A 23,156-nucleotide genomic window follows, 5' to 3' on the forward strand; every position below is an offset into this window, starting at 1 on the left:
TAGTGCGATAAATGCGGCAGACTAGCACCAGGCACAAGATCTATGTGATGCTGAATATCTCGCATAGGAGGTAGACCACTAGGCAACTCGTCTGGAATAATCTCATGAAACTCTTCAAGCAGGGGTTGTATCACTATTGGAATTGCAAAAGGATTATCAGACATCTCTTCTCCAACCACCAGCGCCAAGAATTGTCCGGACTCGTTGGCCTCCTCCAAAAACTGTTGCTCACTGCCAATTAAAAGAACTGACTTTCCCTTGGCTTGTGAAACCTTAGAAAAATCCCCTTCGGTCATAGGACCCAGCACAATCTTCTGCCCTCCTTTTTCAAACATGTAAACATTATCTCTGCCTTTATGAGTAGCGTTGACGTCAAACTGCCATGGTCTGCCCAGAATCAAGTGACAAGCATCCATATCAACAACATCGCACAACGCCTCATCAATATACTTGTTACCAACAGAAAAGGAAACCCGACAGATATCTGTAACCTAGGGGTGAACAAATAATCCGTCAATTCGTCAATCCGGTCTGAACCAATCCGATCCGTGTGGTTCGGTTCGGTTTTCAGATTTTATGGTTCGGTGATGGTTTGAAAAATCTGTAATCCGGTATCCGTGATTCGGTTAACGAATTGGCCTTGAAAAATCAGATCTGAACCGTTAACCGATCCGAACCGAACCGTTGCCAATCCAAACCGTTAGACAAACCGAGCCGAACCGTTACTGAATAATATATTAATATTATATATATATATACACACACACAATATAATGGTATGTTGTATTTTTTTTTTCTCTTTATTCATTATTCTTTTTAACTTAACCTAACCCTAACTCCGCCTCTTCATTACGATATTTCTCCAATCTCATTTCAACCGCGCTTCTCCCTCATTAACTTAGCCTCTTCTTTTCACCCTCTTTGCCTTCGATTTTCTCTTCTCGCCTTTGTGAGTCTGTGACACTCTTCGCCTCTCCCAATCTCTCGTCTCTCAATCAAACACCCCTCAACCATCGTTCACCAGATTCGAAGCAACAACGACCTCTTCGACTGGATCTACCTCTTTTTCGGTGAGTTCACAAGATTTTTGAATGGATCTTCTTATTCTCATCTTCTCTGAAATCTTACAAATCTCCATCACTCATCATAAGGTACACAATCTCTCTATACTTTCTCTCTCCATCACTCATCCCTTCCTAGGCCCCAATCTCTCTCTACTTTCTCTCTCTCTTCAAAATTCCAGCTTAAGAATCTCAAACCTTACGACTAGAAATTACCAAAAGCAGAGGAAAGGGTTTTGCAGATAAAAAAATGAAGACTCTCTGATACATATTTTATGTATTTTTCTTGTTTCTCCATAATCTTCTGAGTTGATAAAGGTTTGGATTTTTTGCTTATTTATTTTTTCAATATTGTAATTTGTTGTAATCTGATCTGAATTCTATGATTCAAATAAATGAGCTTTCATTGTGTATCTGTTGTATATGTATATCTGTCGTAATTTGCAGTGGATAGGAGGGGCAAAATGGAAAGAATGTTTGGGATTTGTTTCTGAACTGAAATGTGATGCGATGACCATTCATTTGGCTTTTGTAGTTGAATGCTTAGATCTGATTTACTTCTATTGAATGTTCGAATTAGTGTGTATAACCAATTTCTATGTTTTTTTGTGTTTTGTTCTTTGTTGTTCTTGTTCGCTTCATGATGCATTGTGTGACTGTTTTTTATAAGCCCAATCTGTGAAACCGAACCGAACCAATCCGTTATTCCACGGATCGGTTTGGTTCGAATTGAGAGCTACCACGGATCGGTTCGGTTTCAAATTTAACCAATCCGTGAGGACCGGATTGGTTTGAATTTTACCCCAAACCGAACTGATCCGAACCGTGATCAGCCCTACTGTAACCCTTGTTTCTACCCCTTTTTTAATCCAACCAATTTTGTAGGGACTCGGATGCTTCTCTGTTTTCAGCCCTAACTTCTGGACCATCACCTTTGACACAATATTCTCGCTGCTGCCACTATCAATAATAACATCACAGACTTTCTTATTGACAGTACATCGTGTCCGGAATATATTGTGCCTCTGTGGATGCTCTTCCGTTTTCGGGGCAAGTAACAGCCTTCGCACAACTAGAGAATGGGAAAGTAGATCCCCCTCATCTTCTCCGATCACCTCTTCCTCATCGTATAAAGGAAACCCTTCGTCTTCTTCTCTATCTTGATCCTCCTCACCCCCAAGTTTTATTAGGTTGACTAAGCGCCTTTGGGGACATTCATTAGATCGATGTCTTGGTTGCCCACATCGATAACACTTAATAGGGTTTGGCCGACTGTAGGGATTATTTTTGGATGCATTCGGACTTGCTATGGGAGCTGTTCCGATCTTCTTTGGCTAAGTACTAGTGCTAGCCAAATCAGGTACTGCCGGAATGGAAGGTTGAGAATACATGGGTTGTTTTGCTTTGTTCGTCATTGAACGCATCGAATCAAAGTAATTCCTGGAGCCAGTCGGTGTTTTTGATTTCTCCAAAAAGGCCTCTGCCCTGGTTGCTGCATTCGTGGCTTCTGGTAAAGTGTAAATTATCTGTGTTGATACCCTATCATTAATGGCATATCGCAAACCATTTAGATAACAAGCAACTCGCTGCATCTCAGTTTCCCTTAGGTCGTTCCGAGACGTCAACTGATTAAATTCCTCTGTATAGGCCTAAACCGTTCGACTTCCCTGTTTGCAATCCTGATACTTCTGGAATAGAGTCTGCTCATAATCTGGTGGCAGGAATCTTCCCCTTATTAGACGCTGCATCTTCTGCCAGGAGCGTACTGGTGTTTTCCCTTGCCGTGCGTAAGCAACCTGAAGTTGTTCCCACCACGCAAAAGCTCCTCTCTTGAGTCTATATGCCACTAGCTCCACCTTCTTATCTTATTGGATATGCATATAATCAAAGAATCTCTCAACTTCTGCTAACCAATCTAAGATATCTTCAATATTAAGATTATTGTTAAAACTGGGGAGATCCATCTTCATACGAAACTCCCTAGAATCACGATTTCTTTGATCCCGATATCTTCTAGCCCCTCTATTCTCCCCAAGCACCTCTTCAACGTAGTCATCATCACTAAAGTCTTCCTCATAGGCTGGCTGCCTACGCGGTAGGATGGGGTTGCGATTCCAAAAAGGATGAGCGTGATCTTCGTCAACGTTTCACCCCCTGTTGTAATCACGATTTTGATTTGGACCCAACACGAGCCTAGCAAGGGTTGCTTGAATTTCTTGCAATGCCTGTTGGGTTGTCTGTCGACAGTCCTGGAATTCGGCTCTTAAAAGAGCCTCTCTCTGTCGATCTTCGTCGGCAGCGAGGTTGCCATCACCACGTTCATCTGCCATCAGACCGAGAAAAGACAAGTCTCTGATACCAACTGATGTAAGCGGAAGCGATAAATTTGTTTACGAGGAACAGGTTACCTTGAATCCACAAGATGGGTGTTTTGAATCCGCAAAACGAAAAGGAGAATTCAGAGAAAATTTGATATATTATTTAATAATTGAATAAATGATGCAGTATATGTATTTATAACTAAAAACCCTAACAGAATAAAGAAAATCCTAAAACGTAAAGAAACTATCATAAAGGAAATCCTAAAACGTAAGAAAACTAATAGCGCAAGGAAACTGCTCAAAAACAAACTTGCTCTGAAAATTTTTAAAAAATAAGGAAAGAAACCTAATTACTAAAAACTACTAAATACCAAACAAGAAAGCAAATCGAATCCGTTTAGTCTTCTAACGAAAATCCCGAAATATTCAAATATGAGAAAACGCCATTTACGAGCCCTAAACGATTCAATTTGGCCAAAAGACGCCCTACCTCGGCAGCAAAGCTGCCGATATATGCGAGTTGGGTCGTTTCTGATAAATCTGGGCTCTTTTCTGGTTCACTTCGGGGTCAGTCCAGAAAATCCGTTAGTATGCCCGTTTGGCCCCCTGGCGGTCCAAACGGGCCATAAAGGCTTCAGCAATTAGTTCTACATCAGTAGACAACTTATACTCACCACGTATGTGGGGCAATGTTAAACTGACAAGTGTTTTTATAGTTAAAATAATTAAAAATAAATAATTTGATAGCTATTGGGTTAAACCGAAATGGATCCGAATCAAATTTTAATTCTCTCTCCTCTCCCTCTTTCTCACGCTTCTATCATGTGGAAGCCCAAATCTCATCCGTTCTATTCCTCTCCCCTTCTATCTCGCTCATATTTTTACAGAGTTGGAGGATATGCAAAATCTGCAAATTGAAGTCCGGTAAACAACAGTGGAATAACAAGAGATTGAATGATACCATCATCAAAAAATCGAATACGATACGCAATCAAGAGAAGATTATATTTATTTACAGAATTGTATACCCAACCATTAACATATTCAGCCTTTCCATCCAAGTGGTAATATACATCATCCTCGTTGTCCTTTTTGACGAGCTGCCACTTCTCAATTGAATTCGTACTCCCAACTCTATAACAATATAATTGAGTTTTATGATCAGGTGGACTTTGTTTTGTATCTTCTACTGAAATGAGAATACAGTCCTTAATGACCGTGTAACCGAGGACAGTCATGGGTAATTCTTACTCCCAACCCTGAAACTGATAAGGTATTAAAGAAGAATCCTACTCTTGATCATCATCATGATTAATAGTAGTATGAGCGCGAGAGAGAGAAGGGGAGAGGAACATAACGGATGAGATTAGGACTTCCATGTAATAAAAGCGTGAGAAAGAGGGAGAGGACAGAAAATTAGAAATTGATTCGGATCTATTTGGGTTTAACCTAATAACTATCAAATTATTATTTTTTTAATTATTTTAAATAAAAGAAGACATGTCAGTTTAGTATTGCGTCACATACGGAATGAGAATAAGTTTTTTATTCACCGATGGATAGGTAGGCAAGTATTGTCCGTGTAATAATCTCATATATATGGATGTCGAGTGTGAGTAAGCAAGTATTCTCCGTGTAATAATCTCTCTCTCTCTCTCACACACACACACACAAATATATATATTGGTGCCATGTGTTTAGTATATATTCAAATATTGTTACTATTATTAGTATTTAGTAAAGGTTTGGTCGGCCCAATGGATGCCAAGTGTGTTTTGCCTAGAATCTGTACGCAACAACATACATAGAGAGCACTTAACAATATCTTCTAAGGCACCAAAGTACAGCAAAGACGTGTTCACTCTATTTGCCCATCACCATTCTCACATCCTATCCACATCTCATAATAAGACTCTCTCAGACACACACACACCTCACACACTCTCTGATCTCTCTCACTCCCCTCTTAGCAAACAAGAAGATAAATTCTAGAAAAATTCTAGCTTTTTCTTCTTCTTGTCAACAAAATCAATAACCACAGGCCATGGCTCAAACCATGTTGCTCGCATCTACTCCCTCTGGTCACGCCGTTGTTGACTTGAAGAGACAACCATTGCTCCAAAGACTAAGGCCCAGGCCATTCTCTCATTTCTTACTACCCAATCTTCCAACTGCAACAACTACTAGTACTTCATTTCATGCAGCGAAAACTGTTGCTCTCTTCAAATCAAAGGCCAAAGCTCCTCTCAAGAAGGTCTAAATTTCTCTTTTTTCTATTCTTCAAATTCAATATATATATATATATATATATATATATATATTTAGTTCTCTGTATTTGTATTGATTGTTTACACACTGCTTCTTCTTATGTTTTTGCTTTGAATTTGATTTTGGGTACATACTAGGCACCAGTACCGCCTCCTAAGCGGAAGGTTGAAGATGGTATATTTGGGACCTCTGGAGGGATTGGTTTCACCAAGGCAAATGAGCTCTTTGTTGGTCGTGTAGCCATGATTGGCTTTGCTGTGAGTTACTAATTTGTTTCTATCCCTTCCAGATTTAGTACAATTTTCTCTATCTCAATACATGCTTTCAATTTTTATTTCTCAAACTTTACTGAACTAAAAAATGTAGTGGCATAGTGGTACATATATGCTTGCTTGAAATTTAATCGAAGTAGTTTTACCTAAAAATAATAATAATATTAATACTAAAAAAAGAAAAAGGAAAAAAAAAAAAAAAAAGAAAAAGAAAAAAAGAAATTAGCGAAAGTGCTAGACCTAAAAGTGGGACCCATGTGGTCCCAACACATTGGCTATTTTGTCGCATTGAGAGTTATGATGTATAAGGAATTAGTGAAGTACCACATAACTGTTCTCTAGCGCCACTTCCACCATTATTTTTAGGGTAAATTATACTCACATAACTCACTTATCTTGAGGTTTGAATGAATTACCTATGGCTGCATCAGTGAGATTTAGCACCGGTGTTCAATGATACTCTTTTAACATTTTCTTTCTGGCAGGCCTGTTGACCGACCAAATTTATTCTTTCTGGTAAACATGTTCACCAAATTTATAAAATGACAATTTTACCATTCCATACAATATAATATATTATTATAATATAAGGGTATTACTGATTTTTCATATTCAATGTCACTTATCGGCCTCCAATGAATGCGTTTATAGGGAACCGTCAAAATAATAAAATGCTCAATAGCCTACCCCGTGTAATTTACTCAAACTTCATGAAAGGTTTATACATATAAGAGAGATGTTTGAGTTTTTTTGTTTTTTGTTTTCTTTGTCATGACAAGTAATACATTTACACTAGCTTTGTTCCTTTTGGACTTGAACCCTAAACTGTCTACTTTGAAATGTGAGAAATTACCATTAGATTTCAAAGGCTTTGATGATGTTTGAGTCATTTAATCATCTTCTGACTTCTGTTTTACTTGAGTCTATCTGAAAAAAAAGAAAAAGAAATCATCTTCTGACTTCTGTTTTACTTGAGACTATTGTTTGTTAGAACCATACTCGCCTCCTTATACGCCACTATGAAGGAACCTCCTCCATACTGCGAACGCGACATAATATGATTATATCACATCGTGCCATTTGGTAGTAGTGTGACCCACTGCAAAGTAGATTTTTTATTTTTTTTAATATTATAAAAAGACGCCTAATCCAATTATATCATAACATATAAGGAGGAGATTCCTCCTCACGAGTGAGTGAGGGGGAAAGTATTGTTGTTTTGGTTATATTCAATATTCATGAGCATTGGATGAAAATGACAGTAATGCAGGTAAAAAATTGGTCATATATTAATGTTAAATTCTCTGTAAAGAAAGTTGATGTATTGAAATATATATTGTTAATTGTAGCTTTGAGTACAAATTTTGCAGGCATCCATATTGGGAGAAGCAATAACAGGAAAGGGAATTCTAGCGCAATTGAATCTAGAAACTGGAATTCCAATTTATGAAGCTGAGCCTCTTCTTCTCTTCTTTATCCTCTTTACACTGCTTGGAGCCATAGGAGCATTGGGCGATCGAGGCAGTTTCGTCGATGAACCTGCTACCGGACTTGAAAAGGCTGTCGTCCCTCCAGGCAGAGGATTCAGATCAGCACTCGGTTTGAGCGAAGAAGGTAAACTACACTTCCATTAATATTTCAATTTTTATTTATTTATTTATTTTCCTTTTAAGCAAAATGAAAATTGTACTGTGAATATGCTCACCTTATTGGAAATTAGGATCCTGTTAAATACCCCATTTTCCTGCTTCATAAGAGGTTGGTCCGTGTTTTTTTTTTTTTTTCTTTTTTTTAAATGTAAACAAGCAACTTGAACAAAATTTCAAAATCTTTAAGTAAATGAGTAAAGCTCGAGCAATACTTAATTAGTTTCGTGCTCGCAACAATGATTGTTTCTTTTCTTATCAAATCTTGATAAACCTTGAGTCTGGAGTCTGGACTTGAGCTTTTGCAAGTAGTGCCCTGTCTAAGGAATGTTTGACAAATGACATATGCGTTCTAAGAAGTCTGTATCTGTGTACGTGTTTAGTTGGATAAGCGCTTATTCTGATTTTCTTTCGATATGGTCTTACATTTTAGGTCCGCTTTTCGGATTCACAAAGGCAAATGAGCTCTTCGTGGGGCGATTGGCTCAGTTGGGTATTGCTTTCTCTTTAATTGGAGAAATTATCACAGGAAAAGGAGCTCTGGCGCAATTGAACATTGAAACTGGACTACCAGTGACCGAAATTGAACCCCTTGTTTTGTTCAATGTCGCCTTTTTCTTCTTCGCGGCATTGAATCCAGGGACCGGTAAGTTTGTGACAGATGAAGATGAAAAATGAATGCTGGTTAGGTTTTGTGCTTGTAAGTCATAATAATCTTAATTTGTAGTTTTATTTATGCAAGAATTGGTAATTATGTCCAAAATACTCACTTGTGTATAAGTGTTTTTTTGGTTCCATAAACACCTCCCTTTCTCTATCTCAATATATATTGTTGTTGCATTTTATTCATTAGCTCAAGTTTTTGAGGTTTGATTGTCGACATGGTTTCGTAGAACAGGAAGTTCAAGTATTCGAACTCTGTTATCTCCCTTAAAATATATAATTTGCAGTTTGTGATCCGTTAATATCAAATTTGAGAGCCATATTTTGGAGACATTTTCGAGATGTTGCTAATAACTAACCAAGGCAAAGAAAAAACAGTATATAATACTAGGGGGTTACAAAAAGGTAAATTGAGACTATTTACCCAAACACTCGCGGGTAGGCGTTTATTCAATTACTAAAAAATTTGAGTTATTGAGTAGTTCTGCATACCCACCTATTTAATACACAGTTCAACTCCTATGTAAATCAGATGTGGAACAAATATTCCTTTGTTACGTCAAGGTACCACTCGTAAATACCATGTGGTATTGTATACTTTATCCATAAGTTTTTCACATTTAACAAATGGATTGAGACAATTTTTTTGTGTGTGAAAAATCAAATGAATCATTCGGTACAATTTTCAATCAATTGATTAAATATAGAGAGCTCACGTCATGGTATAACTATCTTAAAAACATTATTGGAATACAATTAGCATTGAGGCAAACAATACAAAAGTTCTGGTTAGAACAAAGCCTGAAATGATGATAGAAAATTAGAGTTTATGCATGTGATGTGAAAAAGAAAAAAAATGCTACCTTCGGGTAGAAATTTTCTTGAACAATAATAAGTTAAAATTTTTGAACCCAAATAAAAAATAATAAATTAAAATATTGATTTATAATATTTTTATTCAATATATTTATAGTTGTCCTCCATAAGTTTTCATCTCTTGAAAGCATTGCAATGATATTAATGCTTATAAATGTTTTTTTTCCAAACAATCTATTATTAATGTTAACAAATCCTACTATTTTTTTTGTTTCTTTTTTCCAAAAATAAAAATCTTATTTAGCATATGAGTTTCAGAGCTTAGGGCCGAGAAATCAAATGATTTATATACATAATTCTTCCACTTCTTGATTTTGTTGGGGAGAGATTGAGAATGTCAAATAGAGAAATTGATGGCCAAAAGTTCACACAATTGTAAAATAATATATATATATATATATATAAATAACCAAAAGTAAAATAATATATATAAAAATTAAAAGAACCAAAAGTTCAGAGGCAATTGATCCTACTCACTCGATGTGCCTACACGCCACTGGCTTTTGGCAATTATTCGCATATTTTGGGTGGAATTTTTATTTTTATTTTTATTGATTTATTTATTTATTTTGCCAGTGTGCCGAGAGTTCAACATGGCATGTCAATCATAACCGTTAAAATAAATTAACATTATATATACTTGAATTCTTAACGGTTATGATTGATTTGCTACATAGATTTTTTGATTTTGTGGACTTCAATTGCTTCTCTACTTTTGGGTTGGGCCAATGAGTTTCTTTGTAAATGCATCAATGGGTTAAGATTTCCCTTAAAATTGTTTCCTTTTGGTCTGTACAAATTTATTTCACATGTGCTGCGATCATCACATTTACCCTTCTTCTTTTTCTTTTTTTTTTCTTTTTTTTCTTTTTTTGAAAAAAAAAAACACAAGTCTATCAATGAAAAAGTTACTAACATATAGTATTTTATCATGTATAGTTTTCAGATTTGACAAGTATCCAACTCTTCCCACTAAACCTACCTCTACCCCTCAAAATATATCCAAACACATTTTATAGGAGTTGGATGCAACGACTAAAATTGTCGTCTCCGCGTTGGTTTGATGTTTTCTATCCTGAGTTATGTAGCAGATGTCTTGATAGTCTAGTGGTTAGTGTTTTCGGTAAATTTTAGAAGTGACAGAAAAATAAATCCTGAGTTATGTATATTTATTTATGCATTATAAATATATAAAAATAATAAAGTTTTAATTTCCTAGAATTATGTTTTGTGTTTAATGTTTAGAACAAATATTGTAGTACATTTTATTTGTGATTAATGTTTTATACGAATAAATTATTGTTTACATGTGGTATCAAAACATGTTTTAGGAATTTATTATATTTTAGTACCGCTGCATAAATAATATATATAGATGTAGAGTAAAATTAAAATAATTGTACAAATTTTTTCTTGGAATCGACGTATTTATAGACACACACGGTATGTGTTTTGGATCAATCCCATGGGATTGTTCGGGAAGTATTGTAAATATGGGTATAACTGTCGATTTCATGCTTTGGGTAAGTGTGTGTGATACTTCATGAACAAATATAGACAAATAAGATGCATGCATGGATTACGATATCGGTTGCGGTCGCGGTATAACAGATTTGGATAAAGTCAGAATAAATTGACTGGTACGAATCGCGTATCGAACGATACTGCGAACCATGCATGTGTTTCTTGAACCTTGTGCATGATTTGAATAACATATGGAATTGAAAAGCTTTCAATAGCCTTTTGTTCGTTATTGTTTGAAGAAACCCATTGTTATATCGGTTATTGTCTAATTTCAAGATTCTACTTTTAATCCTCTAGAAATCAATAAATTATTAAATGTATTTATTTATTTTATTAGAAAGCTGAATTTCTAAAATGATATATGAGTTTTGAAATTTAATTTTAATGGACATGCAAATAGAGTATTGTATTTTTACACCCGTACATACATACATGATAGAGAATCAATTTTAGATTGATTCGATTATGAATTCTCAAATAAAAATATATTTTTTCATTGAATTTTTGGGTTGTTAAGTTTCCGGGATCGAAGTCATTGTTATTTCGATTGATCAACCTAGAGGTTATCTTCGATCGGGCTTTTCAGACTCTCTTTGATCAATCGGACTCACTTAAACTTCAATCGATTATTATAAATATGTATGTATAATACTGAATTGTGTTATTTAATGATAAATTAGTCACTAGTTAATTTCACCACCACAACCATACCCAAACCATACCACAACAACCACCACTAGAGTAGAAAAAAAAATTAAAAACAGCCACGGCCAACCCAGACCCACCACAATAGCAAAAAAAAAAAAAAAAAAAAAAAAGAAAGAAAAAGAAGCCATGTCCCAAAAAAAGACGAAGAAGGGAATTAAAAATTAGGGTCAAGAGACAAAGGCTTCATGATAATGATAGTTTTGTCAATTAACATGACTGATAATTTATAAAATTTTAAAATTAAATAATTAAGGATAAATATGACATTTAAAATTAGAGGGATGTAATTGTTAAAAAAATTGATAACCCTCGTCCGAGTGACATTGACCAACTCCTTTTTTATTTTTTATTTATTTATTTTTAAGGTGATCCATGCTATGAAAGCCTGGCCTACAGCATGAAAGCCTCGCCCATATGCAGCTCAAGGGTTTGTGTCCATGAGACTCTATGTATGTTTGTATATGGTGTTAATATATCTGTGTGTATGACAAGAGAATGGGAACACCTAAAAGTTGATCAGAAAAGTCAGAAAATGAGTACCCAGGACAAGATCAGAGATTCCACATCCTCTGCACCTGATTGGTCCGTTTGAAAGCACACAGATTCCCTATGTATTCACCCACCACTGTTGATTAAATCTCAATCCAACCACTGCAAAATATCACACCCCCATCAAAAACCAAATGCAAAGTACCACCATCAAAACCACCGTATATAATTGACGCACCAAGCACCTGATCCCCTGACTCTTCTCAAGGTTTCCTGTATTTCTTTCTGCTGATTGTTTCTCGAGAAAGTGTTTTCTTTTCCATTTTCCTCTCTTTTCGTTTTGAATTTCATAAAATGAAGAACGGTAAAAAGGCCAAGAAAGGTATTGGAGGGAGGAAAGGAGGTGGTCCGAAGAAGAAGCTGGTGTCACTCTCCGTTAAATCCGGTGGTCTGCCGTTTCCGGTCGGAAGGATCGGCCGCTATTCTCAGCTTGTCGGAACCGGCGGTACAGTATATCTCGCCGCTGAGGAACGAGGTAACATTTGCTTTCCACTTCTCTCTTTCTATATATACCCACGTGTTTGCACCTGACTCAGCCAGACTCGGACGACTCACCAAAAGACTCAGCCATATTTTTATTAGGGTTAATTACACTCACACCCCATGAGGTTTATTTTATTGACACTCAGATGAAAGTTGATTCCTTTTTAAACAATAATCACCCCTCAGGTTTGATATATTTATGTCTAATTCTCTCTGAATATGGGATATATATATATATATATATATATATATATATATTGTCTATGGAATTTATTTTTGTATATTGTATGTGGATTTGGACTTGATTAAGTTGGGATTTCGTGATGGATGTATATGGGTGGCGGCGACAACTGTGGAGTGGTGGCGGCGGCGTCTGTGATACGAAGGTAAGGGTCAGGGTGGTTTGGTCCAATAAAATGAGTAGTAAAGGTTAAAAATGTAATTCCAATATCAAAATAAGTTAATTATCAAGTCAAGGGGCAATAATGTTAATTCACTATGTATTAGATGTGGGAAGGGGCAATAATGTTAATTCACTATGTATTAGATGTGGGAGGGATGTCTTTGTCAACTTTATCAAACCTGAGGGGTGTATATATAAACAACAAATTATACCAAGTTAGAGGTCTCTGAAATTTTGGTGGAATTGGATGCGTGTGTTTTTTTGTATATGTAGATTAGCAATTGGTGATGGTGGTGGCAGTGTGTTGTGGGAGTTTGTTTGGGTTTGACGGCATGGTTGAGTATAAATTATTTGAGTTTTTGTGTGGTGGTGGAAATGGAGAAGGGTGGTGGCGATTGACTATGCCCGGGAATAACGTCGACTGCGAATCACACTGCTTACGCTGCAACAATATTGTGACGACGCCCGTAAAGAAGATGACGATGTGGGCTGGTGGTTGCGTTCTGGGTTTGTTGGACAGAAGATGAAGGTACATACGTGGTGCAACCCCACACGCATTAACGGTGAGTGGGGGTGCGTGATGCCCCTTCCGACAAAGGTTGGGGCCAGAAAAAGGGTGATCCAACCCAACAGTTCCATCCCCTTCCCTTAGATGACAACGACGTTCTGAAACCTCTGGCGCCGAAATTCAACTCAATCTGAATTGAGTGATCTGGCTCACATCATACACGTTTGTTGCTCGTCTTCAACACAGACAAGAACGACGATTTGTTACGATTAAGGCGGCGGTTTCACAAGGTGGCCATGGCGGGAGGAAGTGGCAGTGGCCATTGTGGTGAAGGCGTATAGGAGTTTTAAGAAGTGGCTTTAGTAGTGGTGGCCGAGTTTTGGGAGGCGGTAGTGGTAGGTGAGGGTGAGGACTTGTTAGGCTGCAATTTAATACCGCTGAGGGGTATTTTGGTCATTTAAATACCCTGATATTTTAGATTAAGAATTATTATTTTATTGAAGGGCAATAGTGTCATTTTACATCCTTTTAAGGGTTGTTTGGCTGCAATTTCTGATAGGGGATGTTAGTGTTCAAAAAGAGGCTAACTTTCATCTGACTGTCAATAGTGTAAACCTCAGGGAGTGTGAGTGTAATTAACCCTTTTTATTATTGGTAGTATTTTACTTTTTTATATTTTTTTTCAATTTTTTTCCCTGACCCATTAGTATATAAATTGCATGACTTTTGTTTTCTTCTAAATATATAAAGTAGCTCATTAATACACTATATTATTTCTTGCAAAATAATGGTTTGTTGAAAACATAAATTTGATTGAGTCTCTTACCAAACAGTCCTATTGAGTACATAGACTCATAGATAAAAAAATAATAATAAAAAAACCTAATAAAATACTGATATGGAGTTCTTTGCCCATTTATGTGGAAGATCTTGAGACCCAAAAACAATGTGCAGAAAATTATGATTGAATAATTGTTTTAATTTGATAAACAAATAGTTGAAGAGGTCAACCGAAGTGTGTGAGCATCTTTTGAATTTTTGGTTTTGAAGATTGTTTCATGTTATTTATGATTATTTATTTGTGAATTTTAAAATAAAATTGATCTGAGAATTGCTTTCATGCAGGTTGTGGGAGAAAACTAAATGGTATGAGTAGTTCCGGAAGATGCAAGTATATAATTTATTTGTTTAATTTTTAATTAGATTAATTAAATTTAGTTTTTAATTAGAATTGATTGTGCAGATTTTTATTTGGAACATCATCACAAAACACATACTCCGTATTAAATTTATGGGAACTTGCATTTCGTTTGAAGAGCGAATACATCTATTGGTCATACTAGCTAAGAATTGAGTTGTTGTGCCATCTCGAGTCCGTCCATCTCCATTATATTTCTTTAAAAAAAAAAAAAAAAAAAAAAAAAAAAAAAAAAAAAAACAAACAAACAGCACATATATGTGTATATATATATATATCCCTCATTTCTACTTAGTCGAGTCCGATCAAATTGTTATTATGAATTGTTTCCTGACCTATTTGACCATTTTACCTGTCCTTTCTATTGAAATTATAAAGTAGCTAGTCCAATCAAATTGCTACATTGTAAAAATACTCATTAATTAATTTAATTAATTTTTTTTTTTGGCAAAACAACCCAAAGGAGGAGGAAATACAAACAACACAAACACACCCGCCCCAAACACAACAAAACAGAACTAAGAAACACAACTGATGGTATCCACTCGAGCACCCAAAGCATCTAGCCGAGCAAGATCAACGCGAGGCGGAATATGATCCAACACCCGATCAATATCCAAAACAGCTCCAGATAATACAGCAAGTTCATGAGTTACCCAATTTCCGGAATAAACCGCGAAGAGGTCACAGAGAAGGTCTGAAGCTCCATCTGAATATCAAAACAAAGTGATGCAATCACCGTGGGACAACCTGAAGCATCTGCCATTGCATCAACAACCTTAGCATCCCATTCGAAACTTAAACACCGAAAGCCCAAAGAAGAGGCCCAAAATAAAGCACGTTGGCAAGCGATCGCTTCAGCCACCATCGCTGATGAAGCATAGAAGGGTCGAAACACAGCAGCATGAAGAGATCATAGTGTTTAACAAAGAGTGTGTGGGTTTGAAACTAACAACAACTACAATTATTTTTTCAAAAAAAAAAAAAAAAGTATAATAACATTATTATATATATATATATATATATATATATATATATTGTTTGTGTGGTTGCATAATTGGAAACTTAGTCGAATTCCCTGTGGCATGCCATTTTTAAGGGAATGGGTGGATCTGAAAATGCCCCAGTGGAGAGTTGATCAATGAAAAACTTGTTAGCTGCATCAGTAAAATGAAATCCATCCCAGTATACTCTAACTGAGGGGTCTTTGCATGAGCCCCCAAATATTTGGCTTCCATTAACAGTTGCAGTACGTCCACACCCCACAACCCCAAAGTTATACTTTCCGCCATACCCACAGCAAGATACAAGAGGAAGTTCAAATCCTGCAATATACCACAAAGAAATTAATGTACGTGCCCATACATATAATTACTCTATGTCCATTTTGAAAAGTACTTCTTTCGTTCCAAAATACGTGTTTACGTTGGTTTCTGTGACTCACGTTGGTATATGTGAGTTATAGATGCTAATGTAGATACTTATTTTGGAATGAAGGGAGTATAAGTTATTAAGGAGACAGACAATTAATGCATTATCCCATTTAAAATTATTAAGTTAGAATATATATAATCAAATTTAAATTTTTTAAAACTTTAAGGATATTAAGAAAAGATGTGAAATATTGCGGGACTAGTATTTTGGCACAGTCCAAAATAAAAAGATGACACATATTTTGAGTGGGAAAGGGAGAGTAATGCAAAGAGCCCCATAGAGTGTCCTATATTTGACGCATCTGACTAATAGAAATGATACGATCATGAGAGCTAACATCAAAACCTTACTCAAGTAAAACAATGAAATAAGTTCGATTTTCCTACACTATATCATTTTCTTAATGCAAATTTATGACCGACATATATATATATATATATATATGTACAAACATGTTTGCAATTCTAGCATTGATGTATTACAGAATAATGTAATGTAATATCATACTGGCTATTTTGACATACCATATTTTTGTGCTTCAGAGATTAGACGGTACTTGAGACTGTACGCATCTACGAATGTGAATGCAGCTGAAGGAAGTTCCTTCCTGAGTTGAACAATGGCCTCCTTCAACTTGTAATTGTAATGCTGAAGTACCTCATTGAAAGGCTTTGAACAACCGGCGCTGTCGGTTTCGTCCGCGGTGGGCGGGAAAGTTGTCAAGAAAAAGGGAGAGCAGCCGATGGGGTTGGTGTTTTGGACCCAAAATGATCTACCTCCCAACTGGTATATATTCTGAAACATCACAACCTCATCATACAGCAATTCTAATACAACCTCAATTGTGTGTGCGCCTTTTTTTTTTTTTTTGTTGGAATAATAATCTTCCCTCTTAATGTGTGTTTTGAGGAATTATGTTGAAAGTTGGATCAAATAATTAATTTGTTGGCAGAACAGTAACTTTGCTCTATTGTGATGCAACATGTTGTGCAATTGATGCAATGTGTTCATATTACATAATGTTTCATGAGAAAGTATATAATATTTTAGATATATTTTAATAGATATTTTACACGTGGTATCTGAAAAATATCCCCATTTCTTGAATATCGAGACAAATTGTTTCATAATGATGCATTGTACAAAGTATTACGTGTAAGTATCCAAAAGCATTGTATACTTTCTTGTCCTGATTCATCTTTGCATAAAGTAGAATGAATAATCGGATAATATAATACTTTGGACCAATAGGTATTAGACCTTCTAAAAGAGAGTTTATGGTTCAAACCTTTATGAAAGCATGTGCGTGTGAATACCAACTATGAAAAAAAAAAATTCTACGTACTTTAATATTGGTGGACACCCCATTGATTATATATGGAATAGATGCATTCACTTCCTCTATGGTCATGTTAGCAATAAGTCGCTCAGTCAGATCATTATGACCGATACCAATTACATACAAAGCTTTCCCAAAGTACTCCTCCTTGGGCATTAGATCCTTGTATATACCTCCTATAGAACATTCAAAGTTCATATCAATAACATGTATAATAGTACTAAAACAAAAAATGAATTCATCGATCAACTATCAATTAAATTGAAATTAATAGTGGTAATTAATGCAATAATGCAAAATTAATTTACCAGTTTTCCTAATAATTTGTGATCTGTATTTGAACTGCTCGAACTGTCCAACCTGTACATTTAAGTAAAAGGGGCTGTATCCTCCAGCCGGAATAACGAAATCATTAGACAATGGAATTGTGGCTGTGGCAGCTGCAGAGGCAAAATTTGCTCCATGTGTGAAGTTGGATCCCAAAGAATTGAGGTAGGCATTCAGAAAAGGAAGACCTAAATGTGAAGCTGCAATTGAACAATTTTAGGATCAGCAAATGGCGGAATAAAAGACGAGGGAATCAGGATTCTAGCATTTAACTCAATGACGGGAGTTTCATGCACTAAATTTGTTTGGGTTTAAAAATAAAATAAAATAATACTAATAGTAAAATATAGGAATATAGACCTAAGCTAGGCTAAAAGTGAAGGTCCTGATGCATACCAACGAAATCGATCAAAAGCCGTCCGTCACAGTACCTTCCTGTTGGCCTGTGAAAGAAGGTTTCTCCATAAGGTGGAGGGGTCCAATTAAAGACTGCTGCCAGTGCACCGGTGTCGGAATTCGACTCGCCAAAGTTGAAAATGGCCGGAAAATCACAACTTTCCTTAGCAGAAACAGGGTTGAGGACAGTGGCATAACAAAGAAGCATGCAAAAACAAGAGAGAGTAAAGGCAGGTTTGATCATCTTTAGACACTCCATGGTCTGGAAGAGAACAGAAAATACAAGAATGATGTACAATGAAGCCAGAGAGGGTTTGTTCTGTTTATATAGTGTGACAAAGGTAAGTCTTTTAAGTTACGTCTTTAAGAAATTTTATGTTTATCCAAAATATTCTAATATTTCAAAAACATAATAATCATATGAATATGTAACAAAATTCTTGACCAGAAAAACAAGACAAAACAACAGCAGAGACTGCAAAAATACAAAATGTGTTTGTGTTTTTCCACACGTGCTTGTAGAAATACGTAGGCAAAAGATTCAAGAGATTTCCAGTGGTTCTATTGTCATGATCTACCGTACAATGAATGGGGGTGGGTTGCGTGTATAAGGTTCTAAGGGCAATCAGAGTCAACAACAGTCGTATGAATGCTTGCATGACACAAATACTTTTCAAATCATCATGGTTGATTCTTTTACGTAAATAAAATGGGGTTATTGGATGATTAAAAAGGATTGTTTTGATTTGATAATTTATAATAGGGCAAATTACAACAACCTCTCCCGAGGTTTGATCTAATTGCAACTAAATATGAAGTTTGTTATTTTTTTTGCACTGTGTTTCCTGAGATTTGTCCAATTTTGCAAAGACCTCCCCTCTGTAAAAAAAAAAATGGTACTTTTTGTCAAAAAATTTGGTTAAAGTGACTAAAATGCCCACTAACTAAGTGTAAAAGGCCTCATTACCCTTATAGTGTCATGAAATAACAAAAAAAAATCATGCATTAGTGGACCAAATTACCCTTATATATATGACATTATGACCCATTATAGTAAGCTTTAGTGCATATATATATATATACACACACACACACACACCTATACACATACACGCACAAAGAGCTCCATCTCTTTATTAACTAGAATAGCTTCGAAAAAGCTTAAGTGAAAATAAAATATTGCATAGATACAGATTGGGTAAGAAATATATATATGTTTATTTATATACACAACCATATGTCAAAACCAACAATCAAATATATATATATATATAAAAACACAAAACCCGGCATGTAACCCAACTATCAAGTATCAACCAATTTACCATTCAAAAAAAAAAAAAAAGTATCAACCAATTTAATATAAATATGTAGATTGTACATTGAAGATGCAGGAAAAATACTCTCTCAATTTGGAAAGGATAATTCTAGACTTCAAATATTTTTCAACTCGTTTTTCCTCTCTCTTCAGTCTATTTATAGACTGTTACAAATATTCTAGAAGCTTCTTAACTAACTTCTTACGTCGGGCTGACCTTCTGGGCTGATCTTGGTTATGGGCCCACTTTCTTTTATCCTAAATTGGGCTCCCAAAGTGATTTTCCAGTCCCAGGCCTGATTAATGAAGACTCGGCTCAGATTGGTTGTTCTTACCCGACCCATTCCTAGCAATCTGGGTAGCGCCTGACCCATGCCATTTTTGTTATCCTCAGCTGCCCCCATAATCTCTCCCTAATTAATTAGGGTGAGATTATCGAAAGGACACAATCATGACATGACGGCTTGAGGCGGTGACGTGGGGAAGTGAACGGTTGGCTCAGAGACCCACGTGTTGAGATCCGCTGCGCCATTATTGCCGTAGTCCCTTGGGCGTTGAATCACCTCCGCTATAAAAACCCAAGCTTCTCACCTTTTACATTTCTTCTATCTTTCTCCCCTCCGTCTTCAAGCATTATCTCCTTCAATTATCTCTGTCAACTACCTGTATTCTCCGACGAGCTTTCCCTGCTTTCTCCGGCGATTTTTCCCTTTGCGATTCTTCGACTTTCGCTTTGTCTCGAGGTACTTTACAAACCCCCCTTTCTAAGGTTAGTTCCCACTCCTTGCTATTTTTTCAAGAACTTTGTTCTTATCTGTTTTTCTATACAAAAAGAAAGTTTAAAATCGAAAATCTTTTCCACCATTGTTATGGCTCCTAACTTAGAGAACCTTCGTTCGAGGAACAACATTCCTAACGACGTCTTCCTTAGGATTTATCCCACAAATCTGGATGAGAGCTTTGGTGAGGGTCTCCTTCCTGGAAGGTTCTCTTCTCTGCTATTCACTTGAATATAGTTAGATTTCCTTTACACTTGTTCTTTTGTTATGTCTTTAACAAATTAGGACTTTCCCCTCTTCAGGTTAACCCTAACTTCCTTAGGGTTATATCGGTCCTCTTGATTTTAAATCGTGATAAGGATCTTGACTTAGATATCATAGATTTTCTCCTTTGCTACCGAATTACAAAAATCAGAACCAACGAAATGTATTGTCACTTTTTTCCCATCAAGAAATGATCTATCTGTACGGACAAGCTCTCCTCTAAAAAGGGTTGGAGAAAAAATCTAATTGGGGTTAGTGAAAATTGGCGAACTCCATTCGCTCGGACTTTCCCTATTCCAACCATTTTTGGAGAGTGCTCTGTCCCCCAATACAAGAAATTTAGGAAACACCCGATCGACTGCCACTATGAAACTTACCTTCCTCATTTCTACACTTTTCTTTGTAACTGCTTTCGTATTCATCATGACGAATTGGTTTACAGCGTTTGCAGGCCAAGCTTGACATTCTGAAGGAGAGAGTTCTGAACAACATCCCCTCTGCCACTGACTTGCTCACCCCTGACAATCTTTCTGACATTTCAACCCTCGGTGTTACCATGAATGCTATTCAGATTCCTTCATTCAGTAGAAGAAGGAGAGCTTCCTCTACAGCTGCCCCTGTGGCTTCCTCATCCACAGCTGTGGCCACCCCGACCGTCCCGGTTACAACTTAGGACGTTGGGAAACCAACCACTGCACCCTGTGCACCTACTTCAGTTAGTTCGGCACACCTCGCCGAGCAACGAACCCTCTGATGTTTCAAATGAAATTTCTCCACCTACCACCCAGAACGCCAATGGAACCTCTCAGAACGTCGAGGGATCCTCTCAAGACCCTGAGGAATCCTCCCCTATCCGAACTTATGTTAAGCTTGGGCAAGAGGCCTCAACCTGATGACAGTTATGATTAGAGCGCTCTCCCTTTGGCCCAAAGGGCTAGGTCTTTCAGGGTAACCATGACTTTTCTTTCCCCTCAAGCAATCATTCCAGAGGGTGAAGCTGCCAAAACCTCTTCCTCTTCTCCAGCAGTAGCTCAATGGCGTCCCTTGCTCAGACATAAGGACGGGTCAGTCGTTGCCTCAACTGACTCTTTGTTCAAAGACCCAGTCACCTCATTTGCTTTTTACAAGGGCATTTGGTCCCCTAAGGACTTATAGGTTCAAAACAAAATGACCTTTAATAAGATGTACCAACGTTTCTCAGCAGCTGCTATTGAGGTAATTCTTCCTCCCTTTCTTTTACATTCTGTTCTAACCTTCCTTTATTTTTCCTATTCTGACTATCTGACACTTGTACTTTCTGAAACACTTGTGTCTTTGTGCAGACTCTATTTGGGATGTTCACATTCCAGAAGAGCATTGAGCATGCCAACAAGAGAATCAAATATCTCTTTGCCGGTCTCAAAAGATCTGTTGACTCAGAAAGGATAACCGAAGCCAAGAACACAGAGCTATTGGTTAAGTTGAATGAGTCAGAGAAGGAGATTGATGCTCTGAGAGCTGAAAGGGACACTCTAAAGGCCGAGTGGGACTCTCTCTATGATGAGGTTGACGTTTTTAAGATAGAGAAGAATGTTGCACAGACAGAAAGGGATGTTCTGAAGGCTGAGTATCTCATCCTTGGTTCCATATTCCCCAGTTACCTGCTGAATGATCAGCTATGAATCGCTGAAAGCAACTAAACTTTTGACCTTCAGTTTTTTAGCTAGCTTTAGTCCAGCCAGCAATGCTTCGTATTCTGCCTCATTGTTGGTTGCTTTGAACTCAAGTCTGATCGCTTGGCTCAGTGTGGTACCTTCTTATGTCTACAGTTTGATCCTAATTCCTGCCCCCATTTGATTGGAAGAGCCATCAACGAAAAGCTTCCATTAAGAATCTCCCAGATCGTCCTCTACGTCCCCTCCTATGTCACATTCTAGCAGAAAATCAGCCACCGTTTATCCTTTGATGGCCGTTCTGGGTTCATACTCTATGTCAAATGAGCTCAACTCTATGGCCCACTTCGTCATTCTTCCCGACAGATCTGGCTTATGCAGGATCATTCTTAAAGGAAAAGTGATCAGAACGACTATAGGATGTGATTCAAAATAGTGCCTGAGTTTCCTCTTTGCATTCACCAATGATACTTCGAATACCTTCTTTCTGGCTTGGTCATTGTCTTGCTAACATAGAACATCGAGAACTGTTTACCCTCTTCACACCGTACTAGAACGGCACTTATTGTAATGCTGGACACCCCAAGGTACATGAAAAGCTTTTCACCTGGTTTTGGGGCAGCCAAGACTGGAGGGTTCCGCATATACTTCTTCAATCTGGTCAGCGCCTGCCTTTGCTCATCCCCCTAAGACTGCCTTCCATGTCTTCTTATTGTATCGAAGAATGGTTTACAACGGTCTGACAACCTAGAAATGAATCGACTCAGTGCCGCTATTCGTCCGATGAGAGCTTACACTTCTTTGACTGTACTTGGCTCTGCATTTTTGAGCAGAGGTTTCGGTTGGGCTGGGCTGACTTCAATCCCTCTGTGGTTGACCACGTGCCTAGGAACTGCCTAGAGCCTACATCGAATGAACACTTGGTCGAGTTCAGCTTCATACCGTACCTCCTCAACACTCTGAACATATCTTGCAAGCGTTGCAAATGATGGTCCTTCTTTCTACTTTTTACCATTATGTCATCAATATAAGCCTCCACAGTCTTACCCATCTGACTTTTGAAAATCTTGCTGAACAGCCTTTGGTAAGTGGCTCCGGCATTCTTCAAATCGAACGACAAGACCTCATAGCAGTAGATCCCTCATTCAGTAACAAAAAAAGTCTTTT

General features: G+C 37.0%; 3 protein-coding genes across 3 annotated transcripts; 2 read left to right on the plus strand and 1 right to left on the minus strand.

Annotated features, from left to right (window-relative positions):
- Positions 1 to 5,263: 5,263 nt before the first annotated feature.
- On the plus strand, positions 5,264 to 8,413 carry LOC132273718 (photosystem II 22 kDa protein, chloroplastic). Its single transcript, XM_059774764.1, has 4 exons — positions 5,264 to 5,636; positions 5,788 to 5,907; positions 7,293 to 7,536; positions 8,002 to 8,413. The coding sequence occupies exons 1-4, from the start codon at positions 5,427 to 5,429 to the stop codon at positions 8,244 to 8,246; spliced, it is 819 nt and encodes a 272-aa protein (XP_059630747.1). The 5' UTR covers positions 5,264 to 5,426; the 3' UTR covers positions 8,247 to 8,413.
- A 3,075-nt stretch (positions 8,414 to 11,488) lies between these two features.
- Positions 11,489 to 14,728, plus strand: LOC132273720 (histone H2A-like). Its single transcript, XM_059774766.1, has 3 exons — positions 11,489 to 12,363; positions 14,408 to 14,428; positions 14,526 to 14,728. Exons 1-3 carry the CDS (start codon positions 12,183 to 12,185, stop codon positions 14,567 to 14,569), a joined length of 246 nt encoding a protein of 81 aa, XP_059630749.1. The 5' UTR covers positions 11,489 to 12,182; the 3' UTR covers positions 14,570 to 14,728.
- Positions 14,729 to 14,875: 147 nt separating this feature from the next.
- Positions 14,876 to 18,275, minus strand: LOC132273719 (esterase-like). Its single transcript, XM_059774765.1, has 5 exons — positions 17,977 to 18,275; positions 17,562 to 17,780; positions 17,260 to 17,429; positions 16,439 to 16,709; positions 14,876 to 15,805 (listed from the first exon to the last, which is right to left on the minus strand). The coding sequence occupies exons 1-5, from the start codon at positions 18,233 to 18,235 to the stop codon at positions 15,546 to 15,548; spliced, it is 1,179 nt and encodes a 392-aa protein (XP_059630748.1). The 5' UTR covers positions 18,236 to 18,275; the 3' UTR covers positions 14,876 to 15,545.
- Positions 18,276 to 23,156: the final 4,881 nt, after the last annotated feature.

Source organism: Cornus florida, unplaced genomic scaffold (assembly GCF_030987335.1).
Source record: "Cornus florida cultivar Cherokee Brave unplaced genomic scaffold, ASM3098733v1 CherokeeBrave_3.0.0_Hap2_Chr09, whole genome shotgun sequence".
Lineage (NCBI taxonomy): Eukaryota > Viridiplantae > Streptophyta > Magnoliopsida > Cornales > Cornaceae > Cornus > Cornus florida.